The sequence below is a fragment of the Artemia sp. Qi Xiang Cuo genome, chromosome 14, assembly GCF_049724085.1.
Source record: "Artemia sp. Qi Xiang Cuo chromosome 14, ASM4972408v1, whole genome shotgun sequence".
In the NCBI taxonomy this organism is placed as follows: domain Eukaryota; kingdom Metazoa; phylum Arthropoda; class Branchiopoda; order Anostraca; family Artemiidae; genus Artemia; species Artemia sp. Qi Xiang Cuo.
The window spans coordinates 7,023,617-7,048,717 of NC_142807.1; the positions used below are offsets into that span (position 1 = coordinate 7,023,617).

Sequence of the window (25,101 nt, forward strand, 5' to 3'; positions counted from 1 at the left end):
TGGATGTATCTATTGGTATCAAAATTCCATTTTTTAGAGTTTTGGTTACCATTGAGCCGGGTCGCTCCTTACTTACAGTTCATTACCACAAACTGTTTAAGTTCGTGGGGGTCTGTTTAAGTCTGTTTTCAAACAGATCGTTACCACGAACTGTTTGAAAACAGAAATTTCTGCGGCAGTCACTTAATGCTCTAAGGCTTGACTTGCATACGGCAGATTTGCTTTTCAAGGTGTGGGAGGGGGATTAGAGCGTTCTGTTCGGTGTTTTGGACCATGAAAAATTAATGGTTTATTTTAGAATTCATACTTCCTGGCATTTGTACCCTCTTTGGGCAAAAAGTAAGTTTTTGTGGCACAAAATGGAAGATTATACCGCTTTGATATTGACCTTCTTCATTGGTCATGGCTGCAGCGGTAGCTGCAACATCTAGAAAAGAGGCAACCACGACCCATAATAACCATAGGTTTAAGAAAACACGTTTTGATATAATACAAAATAAAAATGCGTAAAATAAAGCAAAGTAAAACCAGTTTTAAAGATAAGAGATCAACAAGTGTAGTAAAAAAGAAATAACAATAAACAAAGTGCTAATCAGACGATAAAAGGAAAAAATACTAATTCACAAGGAAAAATACACAATCTAAGAAATATACCAAAATAAAATATCTTAGTGTGTTTCTTTCCCCAGACTATGGTAATAAAATTTTATTTTTTCCAGTATAGGCAGATGAAGATCAGGAATACCTCACTTATCATAGAGCTGCTTTTCCATCGGGGTAAATTTAACAAACAAAAATTAAGAGTGCGTTTATTATTATCAAGGTTGCAGATGGGGAAATAGAAAAGAAAAAAGCGACGAATTAAGAAAGGAAAAATTGAATATGAATAAAAAGGAAGTAAAAATGAAAAGTATAATAAGGAAAATAGGAAAAAGCAATAAAAATGCACTATAGCGAAGTTTAAAAATGCACTTAAGGCGATAAAAATGCACTAGGGCGAACAAGGATTGGCCAAGAAGGACGATCTTTGGTAATATGTCATCCTTCATCAGCAGAACGTGTCCTAACCATCTAAACCCTTCTCTCGTTATAGCCATACAAAGCGGGATAGAACATTATTTTTCGTACACCTTACTATTTTAAATAGCTGAAATTTGTAAATTAGTCTCTCTAAAAATAGGCCTTGGCGGAAAAAATTCAGACAGTCCTTATGGGACAAATTAAACTTCATTCCAACTCATGTACAGCAGACTCTGGCTCAAGGACAAGCAAAAACCACTCCGGTTAGGCCGAAGAACTACTTGTAGCTTTCCGGAACATTTTGCTTACCCACTAATTTGGCATTGAGGTCCACACCTCGGGATCTGAGATCAAAACTATCCTATTCTGGATCCGCAGCCATTCATGGGTGTCAATTGGAGGAAAAGGAGAAAAAATTTAGTAACTTACCGTACTGGCGTGAATCCACGGAAATATGGGAGTAGCTTTCCCCCCTTTGTTTTCAAACATCTTTTGAATAAAGTATTTCGGCCTTGATTTCCACGTGTCACGACCTGAGACCAAAACCATCCTATTCTGGATCCGCAGCCATTTAGGGACGTCAGTTGGTAGAATAGGAGGAAAAATTTAGTAAATGGCTGCAGTGGCGTCAATTCACGGATATATAGGTGGAGCAGTCTCCCTTTGATTTTGGAAAACACCTTTTGAAAAAGGTGTTTGAATATTTTTTTTAATTCTACAAAAATTACAAAAAATAAAATTTGCCACAAACGATACAATTTGCCCCACCCTAGATTTTTGAAAATACATATCCTCCCCTCCCCTTATTTTTGTGAAATGCCGCTATTGCCCCTGAAATGTCAATTGGCAACATTGTATTTTGGATTGACACTTCTTCCTCAAACAAACGCTTACAAGCTTCCTGTCGGATGAACCGATTCTTTAACATGTCATTCATTGGTTTTAGCGGATATTCAATTAACTTATTGGGCGAATTTCATTGTTGAAATATTAGGGCTCAATTAAAAATGTGTTCCTCAATAAATTGCTGGCAGGTTCTAGTAAACAGTGGAATCAAAAACGATGTAGAAATCCTATTGTCTCGTCAGTTCACATTTGTTTGGTAAATCGTGAACAATATGAGACGAAGAACAACGGAGGAATAGTAAGAATCATTTTTTAGTTATTTCCATGGGATCCTGCGGGGGTTCCAAGGAAAATCAGGATTACACCATGTCATTCCCAACATTAATAATAAGGATATGTCTAAAATTGCGCTTCAGGGCTTCTGTGGGGTGGTAGAAAAGACTTTTTTCTAAGGTATTCTTATCCGCTTCCGTTGGAGAAGGTCAAAAGGGGAACATTAAGTTTAAAACCTTGGGGTCCTAAACAAATAGCAAGGAATTAAGGTCTTCAGATTATTTTATCGCCTTCAGTAAGGGAGTATCAAAAAAGTTTAGAAGTTGGGAATGAAGTTTAAAGTTGTATAATGCCTTGTAAATAAAGTTTTATGTTTCGAAATTGAAGGTCAATATGCAGTGAAGGCTAATGGAAGAAAAGTTAGAAATTGATACATGGGGATGACTTCCAGAATGACAAAATGCCTCCTGAGAAGAAAGATATGGGGAATATATCTAGGAAATGAAACCATGCAAGAATAGTATGAGCTTTTAAGATCATGTTTAGACGCGTTCTCGGGCGATTCTGTTTCGAAAGACAATTATCCCCTTGAGATAACAGTAAAAGTTTTGAACGGTACGGTTTTTCTCTCCGTCCATTCTGCATAAAGTTGATTCATTTTCCATATGTTACAGAACTGAAAATACGAAATTATTAAGCATGTTGCGGGATCAGTTTTTATAGGTGTAAAGTAAGAGCTAATCATTAAATCAATATTATTGCTGACAGGGAGACCAGGGATTTGTGTTTGGAAGACCCTAGGTCCACTTTGATTCTCTGATCATACAAAGCTTCCAATCAATAAAGGTTAAACCAACCCATCGTTTTACTAGAAAATGGTCAGGGGATCAAAAAGGAGCCACGGGCTTGATTTTGTCCTCCAGTCAAACAGGTTGAAAACCTTTTTAATAGATGTTGCAGTATGCCTTCCTTTACGCTGAAAGTTAATGGTGAGAGGGTCGGGGAGCCCATTTGTCTACTTTGTCTCTAAGCATACAGACCGAAATTCTGTGTATGCTTCTGTGTATGAATTCTTTGTTTCAAACAAGTCGCAACTTCCTGCTGAAACACTGGTGGTAAAGGGGACAGTAAGTGATGGATCGGTCAAAGATGCACTTTATGGCTCCTATAATACAGACCGAAGTTTGTGCACCATTCCGGCTTGAACAATGCCTATTTTTTATTTTTTTTTGTCCCATATGCCTATTTTTTAAGAAAAACTCGGGAGCTTATTGCAGGGTCCAAAGGTCCACGTTGGCTCTGTATTTAAACCGATTGGAAATATTTCCAACCTCCTAGTTAAAAAAGAAAATAAGAAGTGCAAAACCCCTACCATTCAGTAGGAATAGTTAGCTTGGGATGATTAGAGGAATTTTGAAAGGGTTGCTTTCTCCAGGACCAATGCCCCACTTTGTGTTTCTAATCATGCGGATTAAAAACTCTTACATGATTTTACATCAAACAAGGTATGACAACCGAACTTTCTGCCAAAAAGTTGCAATTTGAGGAGATCTTCACGGGCCGCGGGCTAAGTTTTTGCTTCCAATCACACAGGTTGGAAATGCTAGCACGATTTCACTTCAAGTATGGTGTTATTTACCTTCCTTTCTGCTAAAAACCCGGTAAATAAAAATCTAAAAAAAATCTATTTGTTATTCAAAGATATGTACTTATTTCTGAAGAGACAAGTCAACCACAGCACATCTTGAGCAGGTGAACTTTTTGCTCAGGTAGAAATTGATTTTGTCTCCCCTGTTTTCATTTGAAAGGAGCTCTCTATTCGGAAGCATAACCGTCAGAGGCACTGCTCTGGCGTTGCGTTGGTAAAGAGTCAGGTGCCTTCAAAGTATATTTCCCTAACTATTTCGTTTGTGCGGGGTAGCCGTAAACACTTAAAAAGGGGCTCACTATGTTTGAAATTGACAATTGAAGTGCTTTTTTTAAGAGCCAAAATGATTGAAGGGGCAGCCAGCCCCTCTCCCGTATCGTTTTACTTTTATTCCCTCTGTATTCTCCGAGAATATCTGATCAAAATTTTGAGACAGTCGTTTTTCTCAGAACAGTCGGAACGTCGAATAAATGTGCCTCTGCGGGTGAATCGAGCCGTAAAACCCCTTCGGCAAAACCGTTAATTATGCAAAGTGTGAATTGCTTATGAGTCTTGTAGTGAAAAAAGGGGGACGTTTTGATCTTAGGGGTCGGATTTTCTTAAAACTCTTAGTGATCACTCTCAGGGCTAAAAGAGCCACATGTTTTTAAAGGAAAGAGGAGGATGTTTAGGGGCCAAAAATAGCCAAAATTACTTTTTCCTGATCAGTTCGAAACTTACCACCAAAAGTCCAGAAGTTTCTTTTTTAAGACAAAAAAAGAACTCTTCCTTATAGATGACTTTTTCGTGCATTTATTTGAACCGACAAAGAGTTAAAGCAATATGGAACATTAAAAAATTATTTAAATAAAATAGCCTAGTCTTGTATTGTCTATATTATTTTGATTTACAAAAAAAGTGGTAAAACAACTTTGTCATATAAATTTTGGTGCAATATATTTTAATCTGTAAATTTTGGCACGAAGTATCTTATCCTTTTGGTGCAAGTTACACCTGTAGGATTGCCGCAATATTGCTCGATTAGCAGGTTAAAGCAGGTAAAATTAACAGGTTAATGAGGTAATTCTAAACAACACTTACTAAAAATAAGAATCTTTGAAGATTTTAGACTTTTCAACGACGTTAACAAAGGTTGTGAAAGAAAATATTGTAGAAGTCAAAGGCTTCCAAATTTAAGATCATCTTATGTGGTTACCAAGTTTTATTATCATACTGACTTCGATATGTTTATATTATTAGTTTGAAAAACTTTTCCCATAACGAACAGAAATTACAATAAATAGCCAAGTCAAACTCAAAACGAGAAACAATTAACTTGAGTAGGGATGATAACCCCTATGTCTTCTCAAGACCAGAACACAATTTCAGCTTTACTAAAAAAAAAATAATCAAATGACCGATGACTGGCAATTAAATTGACATATACTGACATTTCTTCATTAAGGTTTTGATTTTTTTTCATTTATGAAAGTAAGAAAGGTGAAAATAACTCAAACGTGTTTTGTTTTCAGTAAAGTGCAAATTGTGTTCTGGTCTGGAGAGGGCATGGGGGTTATCAGCCCTACTCATGATAACTTTTGCTTGTTTTGAGTTTGACTCGGCTATTTATTGTAATTTCTGTTCGTTTTGAGTTTCATTTATTTATTGGTAGTGATTTGTGGTTGTTGTACGCTTGGAAGATTATTTGATTTTATTTCTGCTTATTCTTGGCTTAATGGAGCTCTTTACTTTTGTTTGATAAAATTGTCTTGTGGAAAAAGTTTATAAAATTAATTTCTTTTCGTTTTTTATTGACAAACTCTTTTTAATGGAAAAAACAATATTTTATATCTTTTCAGTTTTTTCCTATAAGAATCCATAGTATGGGTTACTATTTGTATGTTGGAGAAACTTTTTCAACAATTTTTAACCCTGACACAAACAGTATTTTTAATTTAGTTTTATAGCTTCTGAAGTTGACCTGAAAAATAAAAGTTAATATTATTCCCAAAAGATTCTATCTATGCTCTTTGACAGCCTGGATACCCTTGCACTCTTTTATTTATTGATTTAAATAACTTTTTCCACAAAATAAGTTTTTCAAAGTAAAGTAAAGAACTACATTAAACAAAAAATGAGCAAAAATAAAATCAAATAATCTACCAAGCGTGAAACTACCACAAATCAGCATCGATAAATAAATGAAACCCAAAACTGACAGATATTACAAAAATTAACCGAGTCAAACTCAAAACGAGCAGAAATTAACATAAGTTGTGCGCAAAACCCCTATGCCTTCCCAAGGCCAGAACAAAATTTGCACTTTACTGAAAAAATATAAGTGTTTTTACTTTTATAACTTTAATAAATCAAATAATATTAACATTTTGGTTACTAAATATCAGTATATTTATATTAAACTGACAACGCACATTCATTTGAAAAAAAAGGCACTAGCCCTTTCAATTTCCAATTGAATGAGCCCTTTTGAAGTTTCCACGACAACGCTTTCAATAAAAACTTTATATGCCCCAGGGCATAACTTACAATCCTTGCCCTGAGAATTGCGGTGGAGGGGTTGTCATCCTTAAATACCTAATTTCCAAAACTTTCAACTACGTTGAATAAAATCGTTATCTAAAAATGTTGATTAGATGTGTTTGGGGAAAGATGGGCGTGAGAGGGGGGTTGGTCACCCTCAAATCACTTTCGACTATTAAAAAGGGTACTATCCCTTTGAATTTCAAACTGAATGAGCCCTTTTTCAAGTTTCTACGACAAATATTTCAATAAAAACCTTATATGCCCCCAGGGCCAAACTTATAATCCTTGCCCTGAGGGCTGTGGGTAAGTGTCCTCCTCAAAAATATATTTTCTATCTGGAAATCAACTACGCTGAACAAAATGGCTATCTAGAAATTTTTATTGGATCTGTTTGGGGGAATGATGGGCGTCGGGGGACTAGTTGCCCTCCAATCACTTTCGACTATTAAAAAGGTCACTAGCCCTTTGGATTTCCAATCCAATGAGCTTTTTTTGAAGTTTCTACGACAACACCTTCTTTAAAAACCTTATATACCCCAGGGCATAACTTAAAACCTTTGCCCTGAGGGCTGTGGGGGATTGTCCTCCTCAAAAACATATTTTCTATCTGGAAATCCACAACGCTGAACAAAATGGCTATCTCAAAATTTTGATTGGGTGTGTTTGGGGAACCGATGGGTGGGGGGGGCTAGTTGCCCTCCAATCACTTTCGACTATTAAAAAGGGTACTAGCCCATCGAATTTCCAATTGAATGAGGCTGTTTTGAAGTTTCTGCGACAATGCCTTCTATAAAAACCTAATATACCCTCAGGGCATAACTTGAAACCCTTGCCCTGAGGGTTGTGGGGGAGTGTCCTCCTCAAAAACATATTTTCTATCAAAAACATATTTAAATCAACTGCACTGAAAAAAATGGGTATCTCAAAATTTTGATTGGATGTGTTTGGGGGAATGATGGGCGTGGGGTGGGCTAGTTGCCCTCCAGTCACTTTCGACTGTTAAAAAGGACACTATAACTCTCAATTTCCAATCGAATGAGCCCTGTTTGAAGTTTCTACGACGACCCCTTCCATATGAAGTGCCCAGCTCTAAAAGAAAAAAATAATAAATAGTACATTGTGCCAACATCGTTCTTATAATCCAATCACTTTCGACTATAAAAAAGGGTACTAGCCCTTCGAATTTCCAATTGAATAAGGCTGTTTTGAAGTTTCTATGACAATGCCTTCTATAAAAACCTTATATGCCCCCAGGGTATAACTTAAAACCCTTGCCCTGAGGGTTGTGGGGGAGTGTCCTCTTCAAAAACATATTTTTTATCTGGAAATCAACTACGCTGAACAAAATGGCTATCTCAAAATTTTGATTGGATGTGTTTGGGGAAATGATAGGGGTGGGGGGGGGGGTAGTTGCCCTCCAATCACTTTCGACTATTAAAAAGCGGACTAGCCCTTTGAATTTCCAATCGAATGACCCTTTTTTGAAGTTTCTACGACAACGTCTGCTATAAAAACTTTATATGCCCCCAGGGCATACTTAAATCCCTTGCCCTGAGGGTTGTGGTGGAGTGTCCTCCTCAAAAACATATTCTATATCTGGAAATCAACTACGCTGAACAAAATGGCTCTCTCAAAATTTAGATTGGAGGTGTTTGGGGGAATGGTGGGCGTGGGGGGGGGGCTAGTTGCCCTCAAATCATTTTCGACTATTAAAAAGGGTACTAGCCCCGTCAAATATCCAATCGAATGAGCTTGTTTTGTAGTTTCTATGACAACGTCTTCTATAAAAACCTTATATGGCCCCAGGGCATAACTTAAAACCCTTGACCTGAGGGTTGTGGGGGAGTGTCCTCCTCAAAAACATATTTTCTATCTGGAAATCAACTACGCTGAACAAAATGGCTATTTCAAAATTTTGATTGATGTGTTTGGGGGAATGATGGGCGTGAGGGGGGGGGGAGGGCACTATTTGCCCTCCAATCACTTTCGACTATTATACATAGTACATTGTACCAACATTGTTCTTATATGCCCTCAGGGCATAACTCGTGTTTGGAGGAATGATGGGGGGGTTGGTCTAGTTGCCCTCCAATCACTTTTGACTATTAAAAAGGGCACTAGCCACTCTAATTTCCAATCGAATGAGCCCTTTTCGAAGTTTCTACGACAACTCCTTCGATACGAAGTGCCCGGCTGAAGAAAAAAAAACACATATTGTGCCCACATCGTTCTTTACTTAGGCAGCGCTAGCGCGCTGCCTGTGATCAAACAGTTCGTGGTAATGAACTGCAAGTAAGGAGTGACCCGGCTCAATAGTAACCAAAACTCTAAAAACCGAAATTTAGACTCTTTCTCACAATTTTTTTTTAAACGATAAAAACACTTTAGCGTAAAGAGCGAGGCGTTGAAGAGGGGACAGCCCCTTTCATATGCGGAATAATTTCTGTTCGTTTTAAGTTTTAATGTCGCTCCTTACTTTCAGTTAAAAAAAACTTTTTTTTTTTATTTAATTTAAGTTGTAAGATCAGAAGTAGTAACAGTAGTATCTCCAAAAGTTTCAACTTAATACCCCCCGTCGTTCTCGATATATTTCTGAGAGGTCTTATTGCCAACTATTTAAAACAGTGCTTTTTGATTTATTTTAAAGCAAAAATTAGTTTAAAGCATAATAGGCCAATTGCATGTTTATAAGGGGTTGACAAGCCTAGTAACCCTAAAAACATAGTTGCTGGGTTGTTCTACTGTGCTGAAAAAAAAATGACTGTCTAAAAATTTTGACTGGATGCGTTTGAAAAATGAATTTGTTTGAGAGAAGGGCTGCCTGCCCTCCAATCTCTTGTTACTCTTAAAAAGGGCACCAGACACTCGCGCTGTAATTGGAGTGCAAGGGGGAGGACTTCCCCCTTCAAATATCTAGTAAAAACATTTTAAATAAGTAAAAACAAAGTGCAAACATTTTAAATGTATTTTATTTTTAGTAAAGTGCAAATTATGCTCTGGTCTTGAGAAGGCAGGGGGCTTGTCAGCCCTACTCATGTTAATTTTTGCTCGTTTTGATTTTGACTCAGTTACTTATTGTATCATAGGCAGCGCACTAGCGTTGCCTAAGTAAATAACAATGTGGCCACAATGTGTTTTTTTTTCTTCGATAGGCACTTCGTATCGAAGAAGTTGTCGTAGAAAGTTCGAAAAGGGCTCATTCGATTGGAAAATGGGGGTGGCTAGTGCCTTTTTTAATAGTCGAAAGGGATTGGAGGGCAACTAGCCCCCCCCCCTATCCACGCCCAACATTCCCCCAAATACATCCAATCAAATTTCGAGATAGCGATTTTGTTCAACGTAATTGATTTCCAGATAGAAAATATGTTTTTGAGGAGGACACTCCCCCAAAACCCTCAGGGCAAGGGTTTTAAGTTATGCCCTGGGGGCATATAAGGTTTTAATATAAGGTGTTGTCATAGAAACTTTAAAAAAGGCTCATCCGATTGGAAATCAAGGGGCTAGTGCCCATTTTAATAGTCGAAAGTGATTGGAGGGCAAATAGCCCCCCACGCCCATTATTCCCCCAAACACATCCAATCAAAATTTGAGATAGCCATTTTGTTCATCGTAGTTGATTTCCAGATACAAATATGTTTTTGAGGAGGAAACTCCCCCACAACCCTCATGGCAACGGTTTTAAGTTATGCCCTGGGGGCATATAAGGTTTTTATAGAAGGCATTGTCGTAGAAACTTCAAAAAAGGCTCATTCGATTTGAAATTCAAAATGGCTAGTGCCCTTTTTAATAGTCGAAAGTGATTGGAGGGCAATTAGCCTCCCCTCCAAGCCTTTCATTTCCCCCAACACATCCAATCAAAAAAAACAAATGTTTTTTTTTCTCCATACCCGGGCGCTTCGTATCGAAGGAGTTGTCGTAGAAACTTCGAAAAGGTCGATTGGAAATTGGAGTGGCTAGTGACCGTTTTTATAGTCGAAAGTGATTGGAGGGCAACTAGCCCCCCCTCCCCCCCCCCCCTCCATCCCCCAAACACAACCAAACATAATTCTGTAATAGCCATTTTGTTCAGCGTATTTGATTTCCAGACAGAAAATATCTTTTTTCGGAGCAAGGGTTTTAAGTTATGCCCTGAGGGCATATAAGAACAATGTTGGGACAACGTCCCATATATTATTTTTTTACTTCAGAGTAGGACACTTCTTATGGAAGGGGTCGTCGTAGAGACTTCAAAAGGGGCTCATTCTATTGGAAATCGAGAGTTCTAGGTCCCTTTTTAATAGTCAAAAGTGATTGGAGGGCAAATAGCCCCCCCCCCCCCCACGCGCATCCTTCCCTCAAACACATCCAATCAAAATTTTGAGATAGCCATTTTGTTCAACGTAGTTGATTCCCAGATAGAAAATGTCTTTTTGAGGAGGACACTCCCCCACAACCCCCGGGGCAAGGGTTTTAAGTTATGCCCTGAGGGCATATAAGAACGATGTTGGCACAATGTACTATTTATTATTTTTTCCTTTAGAGCTGGGCACTTTATTGGTCGTTGTAGAAACTTGAAAAGGGGCTCATTCGATTGGAAATTGAGAGTTATAGTGCCCTTTTCAATAGTCAAAAGTGATTGGAGGGCAACTAGCCCCCCCCACGCCCATCATTCCCCAGAAGTCATCCAATCAAAATTTTGTTCTAGGGCCCTATATAAGAACAATGTTGGCACAATGTACCATATAATATTTTTTACTTCAGATCAGGGCACTTCATATGGAAGGGGTCATCGTAGAGACTTCAAAAGGGGCTCATTTGATTGGAAATCGATATTTCTAGGACCCATTTTAATAGTCGAAAGTAATTGGAGGGCAAATAGCCCCCCCCCCACTCACGCCCATCCCTCCCCCAAAAACATCCAATCAAAATTTTGAGATAGCAATTTTGTTCAGCGTAGTTGATTTCCAGATAGAAAATATGTTTTTGAGAAGGACACCCCCTTACAACCCTCAAGGCCAGGGTTTTAAGTTATGCCCTGGGGCCATATAAGGTTTTTATAGAAGGCCTTGTCGTGGAAACTTCAAAACAGGCTCATTCGATTGGAAATTCGAAGGACTAGTACCCTTTTTAATAGTCGAAAGTAATTGGAGGGCAACTAGCCCCCCCCCCCCTCTACGCCCATCATTCCCCCAAACACATCCAATCAAAATTTTGAGATAGCCATTTTGTTCAGCGTAATTGACTACCAGATAGAAAACACGTTTTTGAGGAGGACATTCCCCCAGAACCCTCGGGGCAAGGATTTAAAGTTATGGCCTGGGGGCATATAAGGTTTTTAAAGAAGGCGTTGTCGTAGAAACTTCAGAACAGCTCATTCGATTGGAAATTCAAAGGGCTAGCGCCCTTTTTAATAGTCGAAAGTGATTGGAGGGCAACAACCCCCCCACGCCCATCATTCCCCCAAACACATCCAATAAAAATTTGAGATTGCCATTTTGTTCAGCGCAGTTGATTTCCAGATAGAAAATATATTTTCGAGGAGGACACTTCCCCACAGCCCTCAGGGCAAGCATTATAAGTTATGCCCTGGGGGTATAAGGTTTTTATTGAAATCTTTGTCGTAGAAACTTGAAAAGGGCTCATTTCATTTGAAATTCAAAGGGATAGTACCCTTTTTAATAGTCAAAAGTGATTTGACTGCAACTAACCCCCCTCTCACGACCACCATTTTCCCAAACCCATCCACTAAAAATTTTGAGATATCCATTTTATTCAACGTCGTGTAAAGTTTTGGAAATTAGGTCTTTAAAGATGATAACTCCTCCCCCAAGAGCGCTCAGGGCCAGGGTTGTAAGTTATGCCCTGGGGGCATACAAAGTGTTTAGTTAAAGCGTTGTCGCAGAGACTTCAAAAGGGCTCATTCAATTGGAAATTGAAAGGGCTAGTGCCTTTTTTAATAGTTGAAAGTTATTGGATAGCGACTAACGCCCCTCTCACGCCCACCATTTTCCAAGACACATCGAATCAAAATTTTGAGATATCTATTTTGCTCAACGTAGTTGAACGTTCTGGAAATAAGATATTCTAGGATGATTACCCCCTCAAAGCCCTCAGTGCAAGGGTTGTAAGTTATGCCCTGGGGGCATAAAATGTTTATATAGAAAGGTGTTGTATAAATCATAGGCAGCACGATCGCGCTGCCTAAGTAGAGAACGGGGACACTCGAGAACGAGACAAGAAACGGGGACTAAGTAAAGAGGAGGACAATCCCCCACAGCCCTCAGGGAAACGGTTTTAAGTTATGCCCTGGGGGCATAAAAGAGCGATGTTGGCACAATGTATTATTTATTAATTTTTTTCTTTAGAGCAGGGCACTTCGTATCGAAGAAGTCGTCGTAAAAACTTCGAAAAGCGCTCATTCAATTGGAAATTGGAGTGCCCTGTGACCTTTTTAATATTCGAAAGTGATTGGAAGGTGACTAACGCACCTCTCACACCCACCTTGTCCATAAACACATCCAATCAAAATTTTGAGATTGTGATGTTGTTTAATGTACTTGAAAGTTTTGTAATTTCGGTCTTAGAGGATGACAATTACCCTAACAGACCTTAGGGTAAGGGTTGTAGTTTATGCCCTGGGGGCATATAAGGTGTTTATAGAAAGCATTGTCGTTTCAAAAAGGGTTCATTCGATTGGAAATCGAAAGTCCTAGTGCCCATTTTAATAGTCGAAAGTGATTGGAAGGCTTGACATTTTTATAGTAAAGATCGATGTGGGTATAATGTATTATTTTTTGCTGTTATTGTTGTTTAGACAAGGGCATTTCGTATTGAAGGAGTTGTCGTGGGAAGTTCAAAAAGCGCTCATTCGGTTGAAAATAGAAAGGGCTGATGCCCTTTTTAATAGTCGAAAGTGATTTGAGGGCAACTAATCCCTCTTCCTCTCCCCCCCTCCCACGCCCATCCTACCACGCCAACCCTCCCGTTTCTGCTCTTAAAATTTAACCAAATCAAAATAGCGTAAGTGTATCCAAGCTATCAAAGAAAGTAAACAGATTTTTTTGCGAATGGTATCAAGTTTTTCATTTCAGGTCAACTAGAGGAGGTATGAAACTAAATTAAACAGTACTATTTGTGTCCAAATATTTAAACAGGTGTATGTTGTTAAAAATTGCTGGAAATTTTTCTCCAGCATACAAATAGCAGGCCAAACTATAAAGTCTTAAAAAACGAATAGATTTAAAGTATTATTTTCTTTTTCCCTGAAAAGACTATGTGAATATAAAACGAACAGAAATTTATTTAAAAATCTTTTTCCACAAAATGAGTTTTTCAAAGAAAAGTGAACAACTCCATTAAACAAAATATTAACAAACATTAAATCAAACAATATACAAAATGTGAAACTGCCCCAAATTAGCATCGATAAATAAATGAAATCCAAATTGAACATTAAATAACCGAGTCAAACTCAAAACGAGCAGAAATTAACATAAGTTGGGCACAAAATCCCTATGCCTTCCCAAGGCCAGAACAAAATTTGCACTTTACTGAAAAAAATATAAATTTTTTTACTTTTATAACTTTAATAAATTAAATAATTTTAACAATTTGATTACTAAATATCAGTATATGTATATTAAACTGACAATGCACATTCATTTGTATATTTTCAGTAAAGTGCAAATTTGTTTCTGGCCTTGGGAAGGCATAGGGGTTTTGCGCCCAACTTATGTTAATTTCTGCTCGTTTTGAGTTTGACTCGGTTATTTATTGTAATTTCTGTTCTTTTTGGGTTTCATTTATTTATTGATGCGGATTTGTAGTAGTTTCACGCTTGGTAGATTATTTGATTTTATTTTTGCTCATTTTTTGTTTAATTAAGTTCGTTACTTTTCTTTGAAAAACTTATTTTGCGGAAAAAGTTTTTTAAATTAATGATATAAATAAACAAAATTCGTTTAAAGTGTTTTAACTTTTTAAACTCTAATAAATTCAAAATTATTAAACTTTAAGGAATATATATATAAGTATATGTATACTAAACTCGCAATCCACAGCCATTTTTTTTTTTTCAGTAAAGTGCAAATTATGTTCTGATCTTGAGAAGGTATGGGGGTGGTCAAAGACATAATTTCCAGACCTTTAAACTACACTGAACAAAATGGTTATCTCAAAATTTTGATTAGATGTGTTTTGGGAATTGAAGGGTGTGGGGGGGGGTCTCTTGCTGCTCTCCATTCATTTTTGACTAATAAAAAGGGCCTAACACTTTCAATTTCCAATTGAATGAGCCTTTTTTGAAGTTTCTACGACAATAAATGACCATTTCAAAGTTTCTATCAGATGCATTACGGAAAAATACAATCTTTGGGGGTGGGTGGGGGTTGTTTTATCCGCTCCCAATCACTCTGAATTTTAGAAAGGGCACTATAATTTCTGATTACCAATCCAATGAGCGCCCTCCAAAATTTATACAGTCACCCTTTCTATATATACCTTATATACCCCCAGGGTATAACTTACCTTGCCCTGAGCGCTGTATGGGCGGGGTTTTCATCTTCAAAGACACAATTTCTGGTCCTTTCAATTATGTTGAACAAAATGGCTATCTCAAAATTGTGATCGGATATGTTTGGGGAAATGGTGGGCGAGGGAGGGGGTTAGTTGCCCTCCAATCAGATTCAACTATTAAAAAGAGCACTGGCCCTTTCAGTTTCCAATCGAATGAGCTGTTTTCGAAGTTTCTACGACATCAAATAGTCATCTCAAAATTTCTATCAGATGCATTTCGGGAAAATACGAGGTATGGGAGGGGAGTATCCACCCTCCGATCATTCTGAATCTTAAAAAGGGCACTAAAATTTCTCATTACGAAGTCAATGATCCTCCTCAGAAGTTTATACGATCACACTTTCTATATATACCTTATATGCCCCCAAGGCATAACTTACAAGTCTTGCCCTGAAGGCTGTCGGGGGTTGCCATCCACATAGACATAATTACTGGACCTTTCAATTATGTTGAACAAAATGACTATCTCAAATTTTTATTGGCTGTGCTCGGAGAAATGGTTGACGTGGGGGAGGGGGTGTAGTCGCCCTCCAATCACTTTTAAATATTAAAAAAGACACTCGCCCTTTCAATTTCCAATCGAATGAGCTGTTTTGAAGTTTCTACAACAGTAAATGGCCATCTTAAAACTAAAATCAGATGAATTTCAGAAAACACGAGGTGTGGGGGAGGTATCCACCCTCCGGTCACTCTAAATCTTAAAATGAGCACTATAACTTCTGATTACCAACCTAATGTGCTCCCTCCAAAGGTTGTACGATTGCCCTTTCTGTATATACCTTATCTGCCCCCAGAGCATAACTTACAACCCTCACCTACAGAGTGGGAGCCTAGGTGGAGTATCTTCTCAGCGCTTACGTGTTCAGAGAGGTGTCCCGCAAGGCTCCCTTCTAGGTGTCCGATAGGCTCAGTTCAATGATCTTGTTTTGGATCTGGGCCCTTTAGTGTATCCTACACTATTTGCTGATTACAGCAACTTCTTCATCACTGGCGCAAATTTACAATCGGCAATAACCTCTGCCCAAGTCCTTCCGAACAGAGTCCAGGCGTGGTGCCTTACGAATAACATGACCATGTATAGCAAAAAAAAAAGTCAAGTAGGATTATTTAAAACCCCCTACAACAAACAAGTAATCCAACCTGCTCTCGGTCTCCAGTACTCTTCCGACATCTTACCGCAATTGGAGGTTGCCAAGTTTCTTGGTGTATTTGTTAACTCATGCTTGTCATTCTCTAATCATATTTCTTACATCACAGTAATAACTTTGAGACAAGTAGGTATGATTAACTGTGTGAATTGTTTTCTTCCTCCTGACATCCTATTTACCCTCTATTATTCCTTAATTTTTTCTTATTTTTCTTGTTGCCGATCAGTTTGGGGAAATGAAACCGTGCCATTAAAGCCGTTTTTCGGCTTCCTCGTCTGTATACAACCCGTGATTTGTACTCAGATTTTTGTATAGCTCCACTAGATCAAATCTTAAGAAAACTAAACTTATCACTTGCTTACTCAGCTTTACACAACAATCTTCCTCCTCAACTACTAACCTATTATAATATTAACAATTCGGAAGCCCACTGTCTCCGTTCATCCCATATAGTCGGGGCGCCACGCTTGGCTATTTCGCTTATTTCAAGAAGGGGGTACGATGGAATGGGGTTATTCTCAAACATATACCAAAAATTAGCCTAAAAGACGCTGATACCGAAAATAAAACGGCACTTTAAAACAAGGGGGAGGGGGAGAATCTATTATAATTGGATTTGAACTTAAGATTTCTCGAAAAAGGCTATCTAGCGAGTAAAAAACGCAAAAACTGGTTTCAGACGTCATTTTCCGGTATCCTTTGCGTTGTTTTGACAGCTGTTGTTTCACAGGCAGCACATTAGCGCTGCCTAAGTAAAGAACGATGTTGGCACAATATATTATTTGTTTTTCCTACCCGGGTACTTCGTATCGAAGGAGTTGTCGTAGAAACTTCGAAAAGGGCTCATTCGATTGGAAATTGGAGTGGATAGTGCCCTTTTTAATAGTCGAAAATGATTTGAGGGCAACTCCAATCAAAATACATCCAATCAAAATAGCAAATCAAACACATCCAATCAAAATAGCAAAATAGCCTGAACAAAATAGCCATTTTGTTCAGCGTAGATGATTTCCAGATAGAAAATATGTTTTTGAGGAGGACACTCCCCCACAACCCTCGGGGCAAGGGTGCCTTTTTAATAGTCGAACGTGATTGGAAGGCAATCAACACCCCTTCCACGTCCACCAGTTCCCGAAACATATCCAATCAAAATTTTGAGATAGCCATTTTGTTGAGTGTAGCTGATTTCCAAATATAAATTATGTTTTTGAGGAGGACACTCCCCCCACAGCCCTCAGGGCACGGGTTGTAAGTTATGCCCTGGGGGTATATACGGTTTTTATAGAAGGCGTTGTCATAGAAACTTCAAAAAAGGCTCATTCGATTTGAAATTCAAAGGGCTAGTGCCCTTTTTAATAGTCGAAAGTAATTGGAGGGCAACTAACACCCTTTCCACGCCCACCATTTCCCCAAACACATCCAATTAAAATTTTGAGATATCTATTTTGTTCCACGGAGTTTAAAGCTCAGGAAATTATACCTTTGATCAGGACAATCCCCCCACAGTCTTCAGGGCATGAGTTATAATTTATGCCCTGGGGGCATGTAATTTTTATTGATATCTTTGTCATAGAAATTTGAAAAAGGGTTCATTCGATTGGAAATTCAAAGGTCTAGTGCCCTTTTTAATATTCGAAAGCGATTTGAGGGCAACTAAGTTCCGTCTAATGCCAACCTTTTCCTCAAGCAAATCCAATCCAAATTTTTGGATAGGCGCTTTGCTTAGCGTTGTTAATTTCCACATAGAAATTTTGTTTATGAAGAAGACACTCCCCCACAGCCCTCAGGGCAAGGGTTGTAAGTTATGCCCTGGGGCATATAAGGTTTCTATAGAAAACGACGTTATGGACAATTCAAAAAGGGCTCATTTGATTGGAAATTGAAATGGCTAGTGCCCTTTTTAGTAGTCGAAAGGGATTGGAAGGCAACTAACACCCCTTCCACACCGACCATTTCCCCAAACATATCCTATCAATGTTTTGAGATAGCCATTTTGTTCCACGCAGTTTAAAGTTCAGGATATTATACCTTTGAGAAGAACACTCCCCCTACAGTCTTCAGGGCAAGGGTTATAAGTTATGCCCTGGGGCATATAAGGTTTTTATTGAAATCTTTGTCGTATAAACTTGAAAAAGCGCTCATTCGAATGGAAATTCAAAGGGCTAGTGCCCTTTTTAATAGTCAATAGTGATTGGAGGGCAACTAACCCCCCTCCCACGCCCACCTTTTCCTCAAACACATACAATCAAAATTTTTAGATAGCCATTTTGTTCAACGTAGTTGAAAGTTTTGGAAATTAGGTATTTAAAGATGGCAACCCATCCCCCCCCCACAACCCTCAGGGCAAGGGTTGTAAACTATGCCCTGGGAGCATGTAAGGTTTTAATAGAAAGCGATGTTGTAAAAACATCAAAAAGTGCTCATTCAATCGAAAATTGAAAGGGCTAGTGCCCCATTAATAGTCGAAAGTGATTAAAGGGCAACTAACCCCCCTCTCACGCCCACCATTTCCCCAAACACATCCAATCAAAATTTTGAGATATCCATTTTGTTCAACGTAGTCGAAATTTCTGGAAATTAGGTGTTTTAGGATGATAACCCTCTCAGAACCCTCAGTGCAAGGGTTGTAAGTTATGCCCTGGGGGCATATAAGGTTTTTTATAGAAAGTTGTTGTAAAAATTTCAAAAAGGACTCATTTGTTTGGAAATTGAAATTTCCCTTTTTAATAGTCGAAAGTGAGCGGAGAGTAATTGACCCACCTCTCACACCCACTTTTTCCCCAAACAAATCCAATCAAAATTTTTAGATAGCCATTTTGTTCAACGTAGTTGAAAGTTTTGGAAATTAGGTCTTTAAGGGTGCTCCCCCCTCAAAGCCCTCAGGGCAAGGGTTGTAAGTTATGCCCTGGGGGTATATAAGGTTTTTATTGAAAGCGTTGTCGTAGAAACTTCAAAAAGGGCTCATTCGATTGGAAATCGAAATGGCTGTTGCCCTTTTTAATAGTTGAAAGTGATTGGGGAGCGACTAACGCGTTTAAAGTTCTTGAAATTATGTCTTTTGGGATGATAACCCCTCAGAGCCCTCAGTGCAAGGGTTGTAAGTTAAGCCCTGGGGGCATATAAAGTTTATATAGAAAGTTGTTGTAGAAATTTCAAAAAGGGCTCATTTGATTGGAAATTGAAATTGCCCCTTTTAATAGTCGAAAGTCAGTGGAGAGTAATTAACCCCCTTCTCACGCCCACCATTTCCGCAAACACATTCAATCAAAGTTTAGAGATAGCCATTTTGTTCAACGTAGTTGAAAGTTCTGGAAATTATGTATTTAAGGATGACAAACCCCCCAGAGCCCCAAGGGTAAAGGTTGTAAGTTATGCCCTGGGTGGCATATAAGGTTTTTATCGATGGTTGTCGTAAAAACTTCAAAAGGGGATCATTCAATTGAAAATTGAGAGGGCTAGTGCCCTTTATAATAGTCGAAAGTGATTGGATGGTAACTAACCCCCCTGTCATGCCCACCATTCCTCCAAACACACCCGATCAAAATTTTTAGATAGCCATTTTGTTCAACGTAGTATAAAGTTCTGGAAATTATATCTTTGAGAATGACACCCCCGCAGCCCTCAGGACAAGGGTTGTAAGATATGCCCTGGGGGTATATAAGATTTTTATTGAAAGTGTTGTCGTAGAAACTTCAAAAGGGTTCATTTGATTGGAAATTGAAAGGGCTAGTGCCATTTTTAATAGTTGAAAGTGATTGGAGAACTACTACCGTCCCTTTCACGTCCACTATCTCACCAAAGACATCCAATCAAAATTTTGAGATAGCCATTTTGTTTAACGTAGTTGAAAGCTCTGGAAAATAGGTCTTAGAGGACGACAACCACCCTAACAGCCCTTAGGGTAAGGGTTGTAGTTTATGCCCAGGGGGCATATAAGGTGTTATATATTAGGTGTGTATAGAAAGCGTTGTCGTTTTAAAAAAGGGCTCATTCGATTGGAAATCGAAAAGCCTAGTGCCCTTTTTAATAGTCAAAAGTGATTGAAAGGCTTGACATTTTTATTGTAAAGATCGATGTGGGAATAATGTATTATTTTTGTTGTTGTTGTTGTTGTTTAGACCAGGGCACTTCGTATCGAGGGAGTTGTCGTGGGGACTTCGAAAAGGGCTCATTCGATTGAAAATAGAAAGGGCTGATGCTCTTTTTAATAGTCGAAAGTGTTTGGAGGGCAACTAATCCCCCTCCCACGCCCGCCCTCCCATTTGCCCATTATGTTTAAAAACTAACTGTTGCCTTAAGATTAAATCAAAATGCACTGTGTTAATGCTAATTCCCAATAAGGCATCTCAGCAGTACCCCAAGAACGATTGAGGGTATTATGTTCAAACTTTCGAAGCTACTTCTGCTCTTAAAATTTAACCAAATCAAAATAGTGTAAGTGTATCCAAGCTATCAAAGAAAGTAAACAGATTTTTTTTGCGAATGGTATCAAGTGTTCCATTTCAGGTCAACTAGAGGAGGTATGAAACTAAATTGAAGACTACTATTTGTGTCCAGATTTATAAAAGAGTGTATGTTACTAGAAATTGGTGAAAATTTTTCTCCAGCGTACAAATAGCAGGTCAAGCTATAAAGTCTTAAAAAAAAGAAAAGATTTAAAGTATTATTTTTTTTCCCTGAAAAGACTTTGTCAATATAAAACAAACAGAAATTAATTTAAAAAAAAAATTCCACAAAATAAGTTCTTCAAAAAAAAATAAACAATTCCATTAAAAAAAATGAGCAAAAACTAAAATCAAGTAATCTACCACGCGTGAAACTTCCACAAATCAGCATCGATAAATAAATGAAACCCAAAACGAACCGAAATTACAACAAATAACCGTGTCAAACTCAAAACGAGCAGAAATAAGTTGGGCTCAAAACCCCTGTGCCTTCCCAAGGCCAGAACAAAATTTGCACTTTACTGAAAAAAAATACAAATGAATTTTCATTGTCAGTTTAATATACATATTTAGTTATCAAAATGTTAATATTATTTGATTTGTTAAAGTTGTAAAAGTAAAAACATTTATATTTTTTGTTTCAGTGTTTTGTTTGGTTTCTTAACCTGCGTCATTGCTGCCATTTTTCTAACTAATCGTGTAAGTTAGTTATGAAGACATTCTATGGCCTCTAGGCATGTCTGTCTCGTATTTGAGTGGAAACTGCACCTCAAACTTTTTGGAAGATGCATTTTGTTGCATGAAATACCAAAATGTGATAAAATGTCAAGTTTCGTAGTGTTCCTCCTCTCGCAAGCAATTGCTGTTGGTATTTTTCGAATCAGCATGGTGGGTTTAGGGGGAGGGGGGTAGGCTAATTCTTGTACCTGCCCCGTTCCGTCGGGGTATGTTTCACATTTTCAACACCTGGCGCCCGGACTAATAGAACCTTTATAATCCCTAAATGTGTTTCTAGTGCTGCTCAGCAATCTCCCATTTACAAATCCATTATTCATTGGAACAAAATACCCTCAGTGTGGAGCTAGACATAAGTTTCCGCACGCTGTACAATAATGTAAAAAATACTTGACAATATAATTTAATCTTTCGACCAATGTTCTTTAATTACCCATTTTTTATTCTTCTATCCTTTTTTTGTCCGATTACAGTGTCACTTTATTATTTTTTTTTTTTTTTTTTTTTTTTTTTTTAGTGTTATGGTCCTTAACAGGTTCTCTTCTAGGATCGTTGTTATTATTGATATTATGTTTAGTTTTATTCGAATAAATTGAAATTGAATTGATTGCCCTGAGGGCTGCGGAAGGTTGTTATCCTCAAAGACATAATTTGCTGACCTTTCTATTACGTTGAACAAAATGCCTATCTCATAATTTTTATTGGATGTGTTCGGGGAAATTATAGGCATGGGGAGGGGTTGGTTGCCCTCCAATCACTTTCAACTATTAAAAGGGGCACTGGCTCTTTCAATTCCTAATCGAATGAGCTGTTTTCAAAATTTCGTCGACAACAAATGACCATCAAAATTTCTGTCAGATGCATTTCGGAAAAATACGAGGTAGTGGGGGGGTATTCACCCTACAATCACTCTGAATCTTAAGAAGGCCACTAGAGCTTCTGACTAACAATCCAATGAACCCCCTCCGAAGTGTATACGATCACCCTTTCTATACGTACCTTATTTACCCCCAGGGCATAACTTACAACCCTTGCCCTGGGGGCTGTAGGGGGGTTGTCATCCTCAGATACATAATTTCTGGATTATTCAACTACGTTGAACAAAATGGCTGTCTAAAAATGTTGATTGAATGTGTTTGGGGGAATGGTGGGCGTGGGAGGGGGGTTAGTTGCCCTCCAATCACTTTCGACTATTAAAAAGGGCACTAGCCCTTTCAATTTCCAATTGAATGAGTCCTTTTCGAAGTTGCTACGACAACTCTTTTGATACGAAGTACCCTGGTCTAGACAAAAAAAAAGACATTGTGCCCACATCGCTCTTTACTTAGGCAGCACTATTCCGCTGCCTATGACAGCTGATATATTAACCAGCCATTTTTTTGCAGTACAAGACCCGCGGTTTGCCGAGTAAGCACAGTTACAAGTTTCCTCACATTATTTGGTCTGGTTGCTTTAGCTATTGTTGTGAAAAACAATATCCCATCTCCTGATCAGCGACATCATCCAAGAGACTGTAAGTTGATATCTATCGTTTGTGCTTAATCACCTTTCCAGATGCTTCAATTCACGAAAGTTTTAGGGGGGTTGTGTTTCGAAATATAAGGGAGGAGGTCATATTTGTTGTTTTTTTTAGCGTTTTCAATGAAATTACCAAAAAAAGGCAGTTTTCTATGAAAATTCTTCAAAAAAGGGGATTTTTCAAAATCTTGGGGAGCAAGAAAATCTAGAACGTACAACCCAGTGCTCCTCCCCATCTGACACCGCTAAGCCCTTTTTTTCTGAAGCCAACAGAAGAATTTAAAGAAAGGGGTAATTAGTAGAAAGGCCTCAGGAGGTCCCACCGGGAGTCCAAATATGGGCATAGAGTCCCTAGGGAGAGCACGTGGTTAATGGGGTCAATGACCTAAAGTCAGTAATTAATCAAATTGTTTCCGGGTAAAGTTTAATAATGTCTGACAGGTACTGTCAATCATTAATCATATTGTTTCCAGGCGAAGTCTAAAACTGTCTGACAGGTGATGTCAAGATTGATTCATATGTCACGAAAGGGGAATTAATTTATTTTTTAGAAGGTAAATTATTGATTCAAAAAAGGGGAACTAATTTGTTGTTTCTAAGGGGAATTATTGATTCACGAAAGGGGAATTAATTGTTGTTTCTAAGGGGAATTATTGATTCATGAAAGGGGAATTAATTTGATGTTTCTAAGGGGAAGGTGGGGAAGAGATATATTGATTGCGTAATCGAAGGGAGAGAATTACATAGAAATTAATTACATAATCGGTAAAACCCTATAAGTAGCTCGTGACGGGAATCCATTTATTGGCATAGAATGACGTAATCAACTAGGACAAATGGATTTCTGAGAAATTGATTACATAATCGGTAGAACCATATAAGAAGGTCATGACAGGAATCCATTTATGTGCATAGAATGACGTAATCAACTAGGACATATTGATTTATGAGAAATTGATTACATAATCGGTAGAACCCTATCAGAAGGTCATGACGGGAATACATTTATTGGCATAGAATGACGTAATCGACTAAGACAGGAGGATTTCTGAGAAATTGATTACATAATCGGTAGAACCCTATCAGGAGGTCCTGACGGGAATCCATTTATGGGCATTGAATGACGTAATCAACTAGGACAATTGAATTTCTGAGAAATTGATTACATAATCGGTAGAACCATATTAGAAGGTCATGACGGGAATTCATTTATGGGAATAGAGTGACGTAATCGACTAAGACAAGTACGTTACTTTCTTAATGTCACTCCTAAATCCATTTTCCAAATTGAAGTACACATCTTTTTCACCCACAACTATACATTACAGCTTTTTGGATACATCAACACCAAGAAATACTATTCAAAGACCATTTCAGAGCAAGTTACATTCTCAATGTTCCTCCTAAACCCATTTTCCAACTTGAAGTACCTATATTTTTCATCCACAACTATACTTTACAGCTATTTGGATGCCTCAACAACAAGAAATACTTTTCAATGACCATTCCAAAGCAAGTTACTTTCTTAATGTTCCTCCTAAACCCATTTTCCAACTTAAAGTACTTATCCTTTTCACACAAGATTATAATTTACAGCTTTTTGGATACCTCAACACCAAGAAATACTTTTCAAAGACCATTTCAGAGCAAGGTACTGTCGTAATGGCCTTCCTAAGACCCTTTTTCAACATGAAGCACATATATTTTATACTCACGAATATTCTTTACAGCTTTTTGGTTGACTCAACACCAAGAAATACTTTGTAAAGAACATTTCATAGAAAGTTAATTTCTTAGGGACACTCCTAAAAACAATTTTCCAACTTGAGGTACTTATGTTTTTCACCCACAAATATAAATTACATATGTTTGCATACCTCAACACCAAGAAATACTTGTCAAAGACCATTTCAGAGCAAGTTACTTCCTTAATATCCCTCCTAAACCAATTTTCCAACTTGAAGTTCTTATATTATTCACCCTCATCTCTACTGTAAAGATTTTTGTATACCTCAAAAACAATATATACTATTCAAAGTACATTTCAGATCAAGTTACTTTCTTAATTTCTCTCTTAAACCCATTTTCTGACTTTAAGTACATATCTTTTTCACCCACAACTATACTTTACAGCTTTCTGAATGCTCCAACACCAAGCAATGCTATCCAAAGGCATTTCAGAACAAGTTCTTTTCTTAATATGCTTCTTAAACCAATTTTACAAATTCTAAATTTTTCCATAGTAGATAGAAAAAGTTATATCATAGCTGTGAATATTTTCTCGAAAGATAAGCATTTCTATTTAAATTTTAAATTTTCTCAATGAAGTGAAGAAAAGTTCAAATTCTCTTCTGAATTTTCTCAATTAAAAAGACATTAGTTTTTATTCAAT

General features: G+C 37.8%; 1 protein-coding gene across 1 annotated transcript in view; it reads left to right on the plus strand.

Moving 5' to 3' along the window:
- Positions 1 to 2,100: 2,100 nt before the first annotated feature.
- LOC148944077 (uncharacterized) overlaps positions 2,101 to 25,101 on the plus strand; it is a 62,610-nt gene continuing 39,609 nt past the window's right edge. The window contains exons 1-2 of the mRNA XM_089100604.1: positions 2,101 to 2,164; positions 22,577 to 22,704. Coding sequence (XP_088956730.1) covers positions 2,139 to 2,164; positions 22,577 to 22,704 — 154 coding nt within the window. The 5' untranslated portion in view covers positions 2,101 to 2,138. The remainder of the gene's footprint in view (positions 2,165 to 22,576; positions 22,705 to 25,101) is intronic.